The sequence below is a fragment of the Cyrtonyx montezumae genome, unplaced genomic scaffold (genome assembly GCF_038088225.1).
Source record: "Cyrtonyx montezumae isolate F1298 unplaced genomic scaffold, pur_monq_1.0 scaffold_8, whole genome shotgun sequence".
In the NCBI taxonomy this organism is placed as follows: Eukaryota; Metazoa; Chordata; class Aves; order Galliformes; family Odontophoridae; genus Cyrtonyx; species Cyrtonyx montezumae.
Genome location: NW_027072089.1, coordinates 90,020,907 through 90,035,861, shown reverse-complemented (window position 1 = coordinate 90,035,861; position 14,955 = coordinate 90,020,907). Strand labels below are relative to the sequence as shown.

The 14,955-nt window shown below is 37.7% G+C and overlaps 1 protein-coding gene across 7 annotated transcripts in view; it reads left to right on the top strand.

Annotated features, from left to right (window-relative positions):
- The first annotated feature begins 141 nt into the window (after positions 1-141).
- BRD9 (bromodomain containing 9) overlaps positions 142-14,955 on the top strand; it is a 32,333-nt gene continuing 17,519 nt past the window's right edge. For 2 of the 7 annotated variants that reach the window (XM_065753029.1, XM_065753033.1), the window contains exons 1-9: positions 142-272; positions 906-1,126; positions 1,896-2,028; positions 2,502-2,562; positions 3,441-3,585; positions 6,406-6,516; positions 7,288-7,463; positions 9,633-9,765; positions 14,038-14,113. In XM_065753029.1, the coding sequence (XP_065609101.1) occupies positions 200-272; positions 906-1,126; positions 1,896-2,028; positions 2,502-2,562; positions 3,441-3,585; positions 6,406-6,516; positions 7,288-7,463; positions 9,633-9,765; positions 14,038-14,113 (1,129 nt within the window). In that variant the 5' untranslated portion in view covers positions 142-199. The remainder of the gene's footprint in view (positions 273-905; positions 1,127-1,895; positions 2,029-2,501; positions 2,563-3,440; positions 3,586-6,405; positions 6,517-7,287; positions 7,464-9,632; positions 9,766-14,037; positions 14,114-14,955) is intronic. The other 5 variants (XM_065753032.1, XM_065753031.1, XM_065753035.1 and 2 more) reach the window with 5 other exon arrangements.

Below are 14,955 nucleotides of genomic sequence, written 5' to 3'. Positions count from 1 at the left end.
GGGCCGCGCAGGGCCAGAAGAGCCGAGCTGCGGAGCGCACGGAACAGCCAGCGCGCCGCGCCGCTGCCACGGCTGTTTCGTAAAACGGCGGGTCCCCGCCGAGACCCGCCTCGCGTCCCCTGACCTGGATCTTCCTCCTCCTCGGAGGAGCGTTTCCGGAAGGGGAGGGGAAGCTGCAGTAGCCGAGGTAGGCTTTGCGATGGGGAAGAAGCACAAAAAGCATAAAGCGGACAAGGCGGAGTGGCGGTCGGCTTCTACCACCGCCTACAGCGGTAAGAAGCCGGGGGCTGGGCCGGGCTGGAGCTGCGCCCGCGCCCGGCTTCGTTTCGTGTGGCTTTTGGCGGAGGTGGGTGGCGGCGTCACGCAGGAAGGGAGAAGCCCTCGTTTACGTGGGTGAAGTTGCTTCTTGCGGGAGATCTTTCCTAGGCTCCTGGTTTCAGGGTGGGCCGTGGAGACAAGAGAAAGGGCGAAATCGAGGGTTTCCTGGGAGGGTGGGATTCCTCGCGGTTAGAATATAGGGTTGCTTTATTTACACGTGGATTTTCCAGCGGTGGTAGGTTTTGTCTGCTCTAAGATTAGGAGCAGGTTTGTTGCGTTTGTTTTACAGGCACTGACATTTTGGTTTATGGGGGAATGCAAGAACTGTGTCTGCATCTGTGATATTTTTATGGAAAGTGAAAGAGTTGGCTTGTATTTTATGAGGCTTTGAAGTCATGTTGAAACATGTGGAATTTGGATCTTAATTTGTTTTGTTACTCTTAGCTGTTGCTTTTATTTCTAACCATCTTCCAAGCTGTATCAGGTTATTATTAATGGAGTTTCTGTAAGTAACATTACTAATATGCTTTAATGATAACATGCTATCATTTTATGTGCATCTTTGACTTTTTTTTTTTTTAATTTAGATTATGTAGACAAGCCTTTGGAAAAACCTTTAAAGCTGGTTCTTAAAGTTGGAGGAAGTGAAGTAACTGAACTTTCTGGATCAGGGCACGATTCTAGTTATTATGATGACAGATCAGATCATGAGCGAGAGCGACATAAAGAAAAGAAGAAAAAAAAGAAAAAGAAGTCTGAGAAGGAGAAAGAAAAGCACCTTGATGATGAGGAACGAAGAAAGAGGAAAGTAAGCTGTGATTATTTTTTTGTTGTTTTTTACGGTTTAGACAGACATACTATCATTCAAACATGTTCACTTATCAGATTGGGTGCAGTGTCCAGGACCCCCTCTGTTCTCCTCTCCCCCATTTTTTTTTCTTTTAATCATTATTTAAGTAGGTAGACCGCTGTTTGGAGGCACCACTTCATAACTGTAGAAAATGCCCCTATCCAGGTTTCTGCCATTTAGAAGAGTGATTGATGTGATGACTTTGTTGAATTAACTGATATTTTTTCCTATCCATCTGTTTTGTCTATCTGTATGGATACTTCTGTTCTTAAATCTAATGTTTCATGTTTCAGCTGGGTCAGTAAATGGCTTTGCTATCCTTTGCAGTGGGTATTTCCAGCTTTTCAAATAATTCTAGAATGAACTTTTGTCCCTGAGGTACGATATTAAATGAACGTAACAGCTTCAATGTCTAAAACAGTTTTTTAATTTTTTTTTTAATCTGGTTTTATGTGTGTTGCATGTAAAAACAGCATACCTTTTGGTGGAAGTTCAGCAGTTAATGAGCGAACAGTAGTACTTATTATATAATGGTATTTATGTTTCCCCTTTGTGTTTAATCAGAGGGGAAGAAATTAAAAAAGAGACAGAGGCAGTCATAATATTGCTTAAACTATATTATGGGTCAGATGTACCTTGAGTATTCCAAATGAAAAATCACTTTATTTTCCTGTACCTAGGATCGTGCTTTCCACGTGTGTTCTAAAATCACTTTTTACTGTTGTAGGAAGAGAAAAAGAGGAAAAGGGAAAAAGAACAGTGTGACACTGAAGGAGAAACTGATGACTTTGATCCTGGGAAAAAAGTGGAGGTTGACCCTCCTCCAGATCGTCCTGTTAGAGCGTGCAGAACTCAGCCAGGTGAGCATTGTCAGAACTTAAATCTGTTTAGTCTGTAAATTAAGTGAATTCTTATTCTATACCTGTGTTCCCAGTGGTTTGCATATGTGTCACTCTTCTTTTTGATTGAAAAAAAAAAAAAGGCTGTATTTCAGGCATGCTAATTTGGTGGGTGTTACAGCAAAGTAACCATTAAAACTGCACTGATGAAAACGTTGCCAGAATGTGGGTATCCCAACATTGCAGTTCGAGTAGCTAAATTTCATTTTTTCTTTTCTGTAAAAATAGATAACACCTTACTTCTAGTTTACTAATAAATTTTATTAAAACTAATAGGCTAATTACATCTAACTTAATTTCCACTAGCTCTGAAAAAATGAGTTTAAAACTCAGTAAGTAAAATAGTTATTGTATGTTTGAAATAGATATATGTAGGTAGGAACAAATATATGGATACATCTTTAATTTGTCTGTGTTTTCATCTCAAACTGCAGCTGAAAATGAAAGCACACCAATCCAGCGATTACTAGAACACTTTCTTCGCCAGCTTCAAAGGTATTAAGCTTATCTTATTCACAGATTTGTTGATGGTGTCTAACAGACACATGTTACATTACAATTTCTTATCCTGGCTTTCTGTTTTAAAATCATGCAGGGTCTGGCTTTAATGTATTTGGTAGCTTTTAGACTAATCAGACCTCGTTGGTGTTAAAGATTAGTTGTTGAATATAATTACCAGAGGTGCCGTTCTAGCCTGGGGGTAAGCAAGATATGTTTTGGGTGTAGACTGTATTACAGTTAGAGATTTATACTAATAACTGAGTTTAGGGAATTATTAAAATTCACAACTTTTTTTTTTTTTTTTAAAGATTGGACTCATTAGATTGTTTTATTTTGCATTCTCCATCAGATCCCAAAGCAAGTTTGTACCCACTTGCTTGATAATGTTCTGATGTGGAGAAACTTGTTTGTTTTTTCCTTGTGTTAACTCTGTATGTCATCTATTTTGAAGAGAACTACCAATATCCTTAATTTTGCTTTTTTTAATAAATACAAGAAGTCAAATTCGGAACTAGATCTAGAATACAAAAGACTGCAGTTAATTCTAGAGGACTTCATGAACAAGAAGATTTAAAAAGGTTATTAGTGAAGCCATAACCGCCATTTGGAGTGTAGATGGAAATTTAGAATACAATCAATAATAAAGTAAATCAAGAACTAGTTTCGTCTCTTTGAAAGAAGTCTTCATATGCATAATCAAAATTATGCTCTGTATCAGGGAACTCTTCAAATATTTCACTGTTTTGTGGAAGTGTTTGTTGTTTTTTTTCTTTTTAAGTGAGGCATTACTTGTTTTATTCTGTTAGTGTGGTATAGAAACAGTGATCATCCTGTTTGCTGATTTAAATTTTATTTATTTATTCTATTTTTAGGAAAGATCCTCATGGGTTTTTTGCTTTTCCAGTCACGGATGCCATCGCTCCAGGATATTCCATGATAATAAAGCACCCCATGGATTTTGGAACTATGAAGGAAAAAATTGCAGCAAATGAATACAAATCTGTTACTGAATTCAAGGTATATTTTTAAAGATTTAGCTACTTTGGTACACTTCAGTAACAAATCTCAGATTTATTTTGACTTAAGTCTTTCTTACCTTAAATATTCTAATGTGCCCTCATTCTGAGCTCAAGACTGTGTTTTGTATGTTAGAATGGGTTTCGTGTTTCTTTTATTTCACAGTTGCCTCCTCTACTGGAGTTCACTACAAATTACTGTGGAGATTAATAACATGCTCTAAAGATCTATAGAATTCATGCTGCTAGACATAACATCCTAAATATAAAAATATTAGGTATTTTAAGAAATATGTTTGTTTTTTCTATCTAGACTTGGTTAGATTGATTAAATGTCAATTAAAATATATCTGCATGAAAACTGGAGGTAATGTAACATTTTTTGTGCATTACAGTAACAGCTGTTTATTTTTCATCTTTAATTACCCTGTTTTCCATATAACTTCAATTTTAAATGGTGTTTTGGCAGTAGTGTAGTTGGCAAGGTTATTGGCAAATTGCCTTAGCTACTTTGGCTGTTGAGACTGCAGTAATACCTTATTGAATGCATAGTCATTCTATAGACAGTGCATTAAGTGGTTTCTTGGTTGTTTGTTTGTTGGTTGTTTTTTTTTTTTTTTTCATGGTATTGTCAGCTCCAGGAAAGGAAGGAATTTTACTTTTAAATATTCATTAAGTTCTGTGAGTGGCCTTTAACATTCATTATTTTCAGCTGTGGAATTGTTCTAACAAGAGTCTTGACAGAAGGCATTGGCTTGTTTTTCAGGGTTTGTTTTTTCTTCCATAGAAAATTCCATCAAAGTGAGCAAAGAGCAGCTTAGATTTCCAACAGGTGTTTTGACAGATGTTAGTCTGTTTTGTTCTGTGTGAATTGAATTGGGTTGTTTTATTTTTCTTGTTGTTGTTTTTTGTTTTTTTTTAATGCAGACTTTTATAGGGAAATAAGGATACATTATCATTGCAGTCAGCCATGCCATATAGTATTTTGAAATCCTGTTTACTTGTTTTTCTCAGTGATTATAATAAGCATGGTTACAGATATAGTAACGGTGCTGGTACGAGAACAACCTCAAAAAATGAAAATCACTGCACTGTTCAGACTAGCAGATTCTTTTTCTCTGTAGGATTTGTTTTCTGCTGGTACTCTTTGAAAAGTAATAAACGTTTGTTAGCAATCTATTCTTATCACTGTCCAATTTCTTAAGTCCAGTGATAGAGGTAGGACTCTCTGTCCAGACATGAATATATGCTCATGCTTTTGTAATTCTTAGGTAATACAGAAAAATACAGAAATGTTCTTAGGGTTTTGACCTCTAAAAATGAGTGCTCTGTCTTTCACGTCTGATAAACGTACTACAACCAGCTGAGGCTAGTCAGAAGCAAGTACATCCCTCAAAGAAAGAAGTCACTATGAGCCATATGCTGCATTTAGTAGGGGAGAAGTAGCTGCAGGAGTACCCAAGTTTGACAGGCAAAAAACTCTCCTTTGTTATTTTCTGCAGTATGTCAAACACCATTATTAGATGCATTGTTCCACTGGTCTTCAAGTGCTTCTTGGCTAATAGTTTGCTCCTTCATGCTGCTTTTCCAATTCCTGTTTTTGTGATGGTCTCCTTAAGTGAAGGTAGATAACCTGAATGTCACAGGAAGTCACAGGCTAGCATTTATGGCTGTTTATCTACGTAGCTAGTATGTAGTTGATGACTAGTAAATCATCAGGCATCACTGCAGAGAAACAAGAAATAAAAAGCTATTTTTCCCCATAATTTGATCAGGAATGCAGTGGGGCAGTTTTTTTAATTTTTAAGTAATTAACAATGGGTGTCAGAGGAGAGGTCTTTAGTAAGAGTTTCATGTCAAGCTGTAATAGGAACCTCCTAGAAATCTTTGTCTCAGGAAAGTTTGTTCTGTGAACCTGGTGTGTTAACTCCAAAAAGCATACCATTCTGTTGGATCTTTACTGCAGAATGAAATAATCATCAAATATACTGGACTCTTGCACAGATTGTGCTTGTATTTGTACAGAGTAACTAAAGCTTAATTGCTTGAACAGTTATTTCAATATTGAAAAGTTACTAGGAGAAAAATACATCGTTAAACAATACACTAGTTTAATTTGTTGCTATCCAATTTGTGAAGTGCTATTGCATTATTTGTCAACTTTTCAAATTTTCAGAAGAATGTAAAAATGTCTTTCTAGCTCAGTGTTCCATGGAGTTTCTGGTAATGCTTTCTCTTTACTTAATGGACCAATAATATTTGGCTGGAATGAAATCTTCCCTAGGGGGAAAAAAAACAACAACAAACAAGCACCAACAAAAACCTCTCATAATCTGCAGTAAATTTTTCTGGTTGTGAAACGTGTTAAGGCTTATTTTAGCAAGTTGCATTCGTTAAATTAAAATTGCTTGATTTTTGGATATGGGAGGTACCCCTTCAAAGGAGAAAACAAAATACCTGTTTTGTTCTCTTGTTGCATGCAGTGGGCATTTGCAAGGTTGTTTCTTAAGTTTTGAAGGCTTTTGCTGTTGTTACTGTATAAGTGACTGAAGATTACTACAAATAAAATTACTTCATCTTTTTCATGTTATATATATCTTATTTCTCAAATCTATTGTGATTTAAGAGGAAGGAAAAACATTAAATTATTTCTTGGTCCCTCAGCATTCTTACTGACTTTTGCATTTCTTTTGTTATGTATTTCTGAAAAAGGAGGAAACGTTACATGTGGCACTTAGGTTAAGCTTCTGTTTGTACGCTAAGAAAAAGAATTCACAGAGCTGCCTTGGTAGAATTGTTTTGTTTGTTTTTGTATTTACAGGCAGATTTTAAACTCATGTGTGATAATGCAATGACATACAACAGACCAGATACTGTTTACTACAAGCTAGCCAAGAAGATACTGCACACAGGCTTTAAGATGATGAGCAAAGTAAGAGACCTTTTAAAAACAAAGCAGAAACACTCTGTTTTGGGGATTCTTTTTTTGTTCATATTTATAAGGATTAATAAGAATTAATAATAGTGTTAAACATTATTTCATCTATCTGCCATTACTCACTAGAGTGTCTATTCACACTGCTCTATTTAGGGCCTTAATAGCATTTGTGTTATAAACACACCCTTATTGCTTTTTTTTAATCTCATCTGCACCACTGTCTGTGGGAGCTTATTCTGTGGGCTTTAGTGGAAGCAACCAGGATCTAAGTGCCAAAAACCCAACTATAAAATGTTACTTCTGACTTTTAACTTTGAATATAAAAATCTTACTTAAGTTATATTTTTGCATAAACAAAAAGCTTTACATTTTCAAATGTGGGGGGTGTAGGGGAGGTTTCAGAGATTTCATAGATGCATGTATGCAAACGTAAATTTTTACTCAAATGCAGTTCTTGATCTGTAAAATTTGAGTTATTTTTGTGAGCTCCTTTGTGTATGTGCTTGTTGCTGTTCTCTTACGGTAAGTCTTGTATGAAATAGGTAGCTGTCTTTGCATATGTTGTTTGTTTGTTTCTCCCTTGATAGTTGGGCTGCAGAAATTTTGATGCCATGCTACCATGACAAATCATGTTGCATTGCCATTGAAAATGAAGCATAAGGAACACAATAAGGCCATGGCCATTCCCATCCCATCCCATTATCATAGCATCTTAGCTATGAGGGAAAAGTTAAGTCCCTGCCGCTCTGTCCTTTCTGATTCTAGGAACGGCTGTTAGCTTTGAAGCGCAGCATGTCGTTTATGCAGGACATGGATTTTTCTCAGCAGGCAGCTCTTTTGGGTGATGAAGACACAGTGGTTGAGGAGCCTGTCCCTGAAGTTATGCCTGTACAAGTAGAGACTACCAAGAAATCCAAAAAGCAAAATAAAGAAGTTATTAGGTAAAGGTTTTCGTTAGTCTGCTTTCTAGTTTGATGCAGTTTTTGTAATATCAGTCAGAAGCAAATAATTGAGATTTCCTGTGGCCTCTTGTCTTTGTGGAATGATTGCATGTTCTTTTAAACAATAACCCCTGTAGTTAATGTGTGTATATAAATTTTTTATCCTTTATATTTGCTGAAAATAATGAGTAGCTCTTTCTTGTGTTGATGAGAGGTGTTCTTCATATTACCGTAGCCACAGATCTTTTAACAGTTTTATGTAGTTTTGATTTTTATTTATTTATTTTGTGATAAGTGCTAAATTTGAAGGAAAATCACTGTGTTCTGTAGCTTTGGTGTCTGGAATGTAATTGACAAATTTCATAAAACCGTAACAAAGCATTGCTAACTGTATCTAAAAAAATTTGAATGTGTAAATATATCTGCAGGATTCTTACTTGTGTATCTAAAGTTGGGGGGGGGAGTGGAAGAGCAATCTTATTTCAAGTTCATGCTCCCTCACTTTTTTTAAATTTTTGTTAAAAACAAGTTTTAGAGTTCTATCAGTCTCATGTTTAGTGAAAAGAAAATCATAATCCTGTTTCATTTCTGAAGAAAGAACAGGTATTTCTAGTTTTGTAGCAGTAGGAGACAGCAACGTTCATCTTCAAAAATAATTTTAAACTGAGTAATTTTTTTGAGGGGAAGCTATTCCGATACTGTCATACTGAAAGATAACTGCTGCTATTTGACAGACAATTACCAAATAATAATTTTTTACTAGGTAGCATGTAGGAATTAAGTACCTTTCTGTAAATGGGACTTTACGCAGGTTCTTTTTCATTAGTCTCTGATTTTGTTTGTGTGGTATGTATTTATTTTATGATTAATTCTTAAGTAAACTACATTATAGAGGTCTGTTCGTACTTTGCCACCTATTGTGTACTTGTTTTCTAAGTAAACAAGTCAGCAAGTTTCAGAGTGAGCTAACGGAGCAAGAAAATGAGGTTGCCAAACAACACGGTACTGCTTTGTCTTCATAATCAACCTAATGCGCAGTCAGAATTAATTCAGCTATTTTTAACTATCGTGACATTCAATTTCCTTAGCATCAATAGTGGGTGTAAATTTACTTTCCTGTTCTCTTTAATGTTTTTGATATTAATACTCAGAACCATTTCTTTTCTCATTAACTTGACCTTCAGACCGATTCTATTTTTGCATCCACATGATAGTCTTTTGATGTACAGTAAGATTGCTTTCATAATTCCTGATTAAAAAAAGAGAGCTGAAGGCCAGAATTTTGGAAGCTGTTAAAGTGGTTTAGACCTCTGTTGTAGTTTAAAAATTGGCTTGATTATCTTATAGTAACTTTTCTTTGAAACATTCACTTAAAATTCCTGTCCGTTATGTGTACAGTAGAGAATGCTTCACTTGTAGAGAATTTTGCTGCTCTTCACAACCTTTTCTGAAGAACAGGAATGACGATTTTCCAAATGAAATGAAAAACCTATCACAGGATCATGTGTTATCTTTTTATTTTCTTTAACAGAAAGCTTTTTTGCATATTGAATCTGAATCTATTATACTGACAAATTCTTAGCTAAGCAAATGGAAAAGTTGCCTCAGGAGAGGGAAATGGATATGGTATGAGAAGGTGCTCTATACAGTACCTGAAAATGGTTGGCCTGTGGTGTCTAATATAATCCTACTATATGTAATACACAGATTTTGATCTCTGAAGTATTTAATGATGACTGTCACAAATGTGTTGAGGGTTTTTATTAACTGGTTTTCCCCCACCCAGAAATACAGACTCTTAATTTCTTCATCTGTTTTTTTTCCTCTGCATCTTTTTTATTTGGAATAATAACATGTTCATACATGTGGGAGATATACATAGTATTGACCATGTAATTATACAAAAAATGTATTCCCATCTTATGCTTTGAAGTACTCCCTTTATTTTCACTGAAGTACAGAAACAACTAAATATTGAAGTTCAAGAGATGACTAGTTCTCACCTTCTGCTACAAAACTTCAATTTCTTAGTGTAGTTATAACTTATCTGAAGTGCTGAGTTAGACACACCCCGGGAGAGGAGTGAGACTGATGTGTTCAGCAAGCTCAGAATTTAGCCTTATGTTTTATCTTTTAATTTCTACAACTACTACTCTTTTCTTTCTTCAGTTGCATATTTGAACCTGAAGGAAATGCATGCAGCCTGACAGATAGCACTGCTGAAGAACATGTCCTGGCACTAGTGGAACATGCAGCAGATGAAGCTCGGGATAGGATCAGTCGATACCTACCCAACAGCAAGGTCTACTTTATGACAAAGTTTCCAATTCCATGTTTTGTTTAATTAAAATGGATCTTAAGTTGTATAATGTTTTTAGCACTTTTAAAAATTTACTTACACAGAACGCTTCCTTAGTTGCAACTCTTAGCATTTAAGATGGTTAAAATAACATGAAACTCATGTAGGGCAAGGGGAAATGATTTTAAACTAAAAAAATGGGAGTTTTAGATTGGCTATAAGGAAGAAGGTTTTTTTATAATAGGGGTGAAGAAGCACTGGATCAGCTTGTCCAAGATAGTGGATGCCCTGCTCGTGGAGACATTCAGGGTCAGGCTGAACCAGGCTCTGTGCAGCCTGATCTAGCTGTAGATCTCCCTGTTTGTTGGTGGGGGAGTTGGACTAGATGACCTTAAGGATTCCTTCCAGCTCAAACGATTCTTTAACTCTATTGTTGCAACCACAGAAAGAGCAAATTTTGGTGTAGATTAAACAGTTATTAGGATTTCCTCTCTCTAGAAGAGTTAAGAAATTCTTAAATATGAACTTAATGATTTCAGTCAGAAGTCCAGAACCTCTTTTATTTTTTTCCCTACTAATATAGGTGTATATATATACACCGTTATAGCACATTCTTGTGTGAGTATAAAATATGACTGCCTTCGGTAAGTAGGAGAAGGTAGCAGTGGGTTGTGTCTGCGTTGGAATTTTCAACAGTATTGACAACAGGTTTAGTCACCTTGGATGTGATGCTCATCCTGTTTCAGGCATTTTAATTTTGTGCTGTTCTGAGTGCTAATTGAAAAAGCCTCCATGGTTCGCAGTACATTTTTCTCAACGTGATCTGTATGTGGGCTGTGGTTTTTCTAGATATGTAATACTACTGGTTTCTTTTGTTATTTCGTGCTAGAGTTTGGAATGAATGCTGCAGACATTCCCTACAGATGTGTGTTGTGTTAAATATGTTACTCTGTTTTTCTTGCAGCTTATGGAATCTTTATTACCACCATTTCATGTTGGTCTTGTATCTCATTATATCACATACTGTAGTGACTGCTTCAATATAAAAAAAGATACAGGATATTACAGCATCCTACATTTTTCACCTGATCCTTTAACTTCTGTTGCAGAGGAAATGTGCATTGAATGGTAGTACTGTTGTTTTCAAACTTAAATGCCTATTTTACAGAATCACAGTATTGTAGGGGTTGGAAGGGACCTCTAGAGATCATCTAGTCCAAGCCCCTGCCAAAGAAGCTCCCTAGACCAGGTTGCACAGGTAGGCATCAAGGGTGGGTCTGAACATCTTCAGAGAAGGAGATCCCACAACCTCTCTGGGCAGCCTGTGCCAGTGCACTGTCACCTTCACTGTGAAGAAGTTCTTTTGCTCATCTGTGAGGAACTTTCTATGCCTCAATTTGTGGCCATTTCCCCTTGTCCTATCACTGTGCACTGCTGAGAAGAGTTTATCCTTTGCCTCCTGCTCCTTAGGTATTAATAGATAAGGATCAGATCCCCTCTGAGTCTTCTTTTTTCAAGGCTGAACAGACCCAGGTCTCTCAACCGTTCCTTGTAAGAGAGGTGTTACCCTTTATCATCTTAGTAGCACTCGACTGGACTCTTTCAAGGAGATCTCTGCCTTTTTTTGTACAGGGGAGCCCAGAACTGGACACAGTACTCCAGGTGAGGCCTCACTAGTGCAGAAGAGAGGGGGAGGATCACTTCCCTGCTGTGCTGGTCATGCTTTTTGATGCACCCCGGAAGCCATTGGCCTTCTTGGCTGCCAAGGCACACTGCTCGTGGCCAGCCTGTCATCTACCAGGACACCCAGGTCCCTCTCCTCAGAGCTCCTCTCCAGCAGGTCATCCCCCAACCTGTACAGTGCAATGCAGTTATTCCTCCCAGATGCAAGACTCTGCACTTGCTCTTGTTAAACTTCATCTGCTTCCTTTTTGCCCAACTCTACAGCCTGTCCACATCTCACTGAATGGCAGCACAGCATGTCAGCCATTCCTTCCAGCTTTGTGTCATCAGCAAACTTGCTGAGGGTGGACTCTATCCCCTCATCAAGGTCATTGATGAAGGTGTTGAACAGGACCAGACCCAGCACCGACTTCTGAGGAACACTGCTATGTACTGGCCTGCAACCGGGCTCTGCACCACTGATCATAACCCTCAGCTCTGCCAGTCAACCAGTTCTCAACCCACCTCCCTGTCCACTCATCTATTCCACACTTTTTCCTCAACTTTGTTCTAAGGATGCCTTGGTGAAAAGAAGGTAGACTACATCCACTGCTCTTCCCCTATCCATCTAGCCAGTAATGACATCATAGAAGGCTACCAGACTTGTCAAGGACAGCCTCTCACTGGTGAACCCATGCTACCTCTTCCTGATAACTCTCTTCTATTCCACCTGCCTGGAGATCGTCTCCAGAACAAACTGTTCCCTCACCTTTTTGGGGACAGAAGTGAGGCTGACTGGCCTGTAGTTCCCTGGATCCTCCTTCTTGCTTTTTCTGAAAACTGGAGTGACTTTGGCCATCCTCCGGTCTTCAGGTACCTCTCATTCTCCAAGCTCTCTCAAAGATGATAGAGAGAGGTTCAGCAATTATCTCTTCCAACTCTCTCAGCACACTTGGATGCATCACATCAGGGCCCATGTGTTTACATACACTCAGACCATCTTCTCCCTCACTGAATGAGAGCCTTCCATTCCCCAGCCCCTCTCACTTACCCCCAGGGTCCAGGAGTCCCGAGGGGGAGTTCCCACAGTGAAGACAGAAGCAAAGAAGGAATTCAGTATCTCTACCTTCAATGCATCCATGCTACCAGAACACCCCTGTCATTTAGTAGGAGACCCACATTTTCCCTAGTCTTTCTTCTACTGTTGACATACTTAAAAAAAAAAAAAAAATCTCTCTTACTATCCTTTATCTTCTTTGCCAGATCCAATTTCAGGTTGGCTTTGGCCTTCCTCATTGCATCCCTGCAGGCCCTGACAGCATTCCTGTGTTCTTCCCAAGTGGTCAGATGACCCTTTTTCTACATTTCATAGAACTTTCTCTTTCCTTTGAGTTTTTGGAACTGTGGCATTTGACTATGGTCATTTCTAGGTCAGCTATATTAAGAAAGGCCTCAACGGTAGAAGGTTTGGCTTCTTCAGTGTGTTCCTGTCAACGGTTTACGGGCAGGTTCGGCCTGGTTCCGTGACAATTGGTGCGGGGGACCCACGCCCCAGGAAAGGGGAAAGGGAAAAGGGAGATGGGCCTAGGAACAAAACAGTGGCAACGATCTGAAGAGGAAAGCTAATTTACTAAATAGATATCGGAAAGCAAAATAACACAATGTAATACCATATAATTGGAATTAAAGCTAATAAATCAAATAAAATGAGCAAGAGAGAGTGTCCGATAAACTGAAGGCCTTGCGCTAACACTGAAGGCGGACGGCAGCGAGCACCCACTGCTGAGTCCATCCCAAAGGAAAGAGAGTGTCCCGTGACTGCAGACAGTTTTTATCTTTCCCTCTGAGCGTAAACACGTAAGAACACAAAGCATCGCAAAGTCCTCTGGGGAATGTAGTTCTTCTTCTCTTCTGAGACAGGTATACCTGGAACTATTGATGATCCATGGAGCTGGAGCATTAACTCTTTAACTCTAAATGCACTACATGATGTTATGATGTGGAATACCAGTACCAAAATTCATAAAACCATGATAGTTTCTGAAGCTAGGAAGAAGATTCGCTAAGAGTGAACATAATTTGAAAACCTATAAAGGCCGTTTTTTTTTTTTTTACAAACCATTTACAGCAATACCAATCTGCTACTTGCTACCTATACTGAAATTGCTGTTTGTGATATAGTCACTTCTCAGGAGAGCAAATCAGTGGTATTCAAGGAAGAGTTTAGATGTTCTGTTCCTTATATCTGGGTTGTTAATCAGCTTGGCAGCTCACTGCAGACCCCAGTACTTAACGCTTAAGTGTATTATCACATATGTATGCTCCAATAGGTCTGGGACAGCACTTGTTTATTAAGAATTTTATGTAATGTGCACAATAGTAACTCTGAATACTGAAAGTTGCGTGTGAGGTGCATGGATGAGTAGTGCATTTGCTAGAAGGTGATAAATAGTTATTTATTTCTAAAAATTTTCTGTAGTAAAAAGGGAATTAATGTAGGTGTTCAGAATCTGAATATAGGTGAAAATAGTCCTTTTCTGTGTAAGCAGACATCTCCTTTGAGTCTACACTTTTTGAATGATTACTTGTGTGTCTTTGTGGTTGTATTTACAGATCGGTTATCTGAAAAAAAATGGAGATGGAACTTTGTTGTTCAGTGTAGTTAATTCATCTGATCCAGAAGCAGAAGGTAAATCTTTTAAGCAAACTTTTTTTAATGTATGTGCAGATCCTGTGTAGGGTAGATGAATTGTTCTGTTTTTTTAGTTGACTTGTATTCCCACAACAGTTTTTCCCCGGTAGTTTATTTTGGATGTACTAGAGTGATTTGTCTCTCAAGTTTTCAGTCTTCAGGTACTCTTTTTTATTGATGGTAACAGTGTGGTAAAGTAATACCTACTCATAAGTACTTGCATATTACTACAGCTTTCCTGAGAAACTGGGAGAGGCTTTTGTTCTATTCTTCTTAGACAGAAGGTGAATAAAACTGTTATAATGCTACATAAACGTGCAATACACAGATTATAAAAAGGTAAAAGATGATTCAGGGTATGCATTTCCTATTTTAAATTATTGGTTATATGTCTGTTAAAGTTAATTAAATTTTGCTTAATTTTTTTTTATTATTTAATCTTTCCTGTGTTGTTTTTTTTCCTTCATCTTTTATGTGTATGTTGCTACCACACATGATTTATGTTATCATATTCTTTCCACTTATTAGTTTTGAACTCAAAATACATGAGTCTGGAAAGCTTGTATTTAATAAAATGTCACAGTCTTTGTGCTGCAATATCTTCTATTGATTTTGTGCTTCATTCTTTGCTCATTTTGAGGTTGGAATTTATTCACAGTGTGCCTATTACTGCATTGATAAATGCACGAGCCCTTTTGGCTAGTCTTGTTTTTGTTGTGTTCTTTTTTAATTAAGCAATTCTCAGAACTGCAGCAGGAAGAACTATTTCTGTAGCCATGGTGTTAACTGTCTTAATGAGGTTCTTTATATGGTTTGGGTTTCTACACATGAGCTACTGC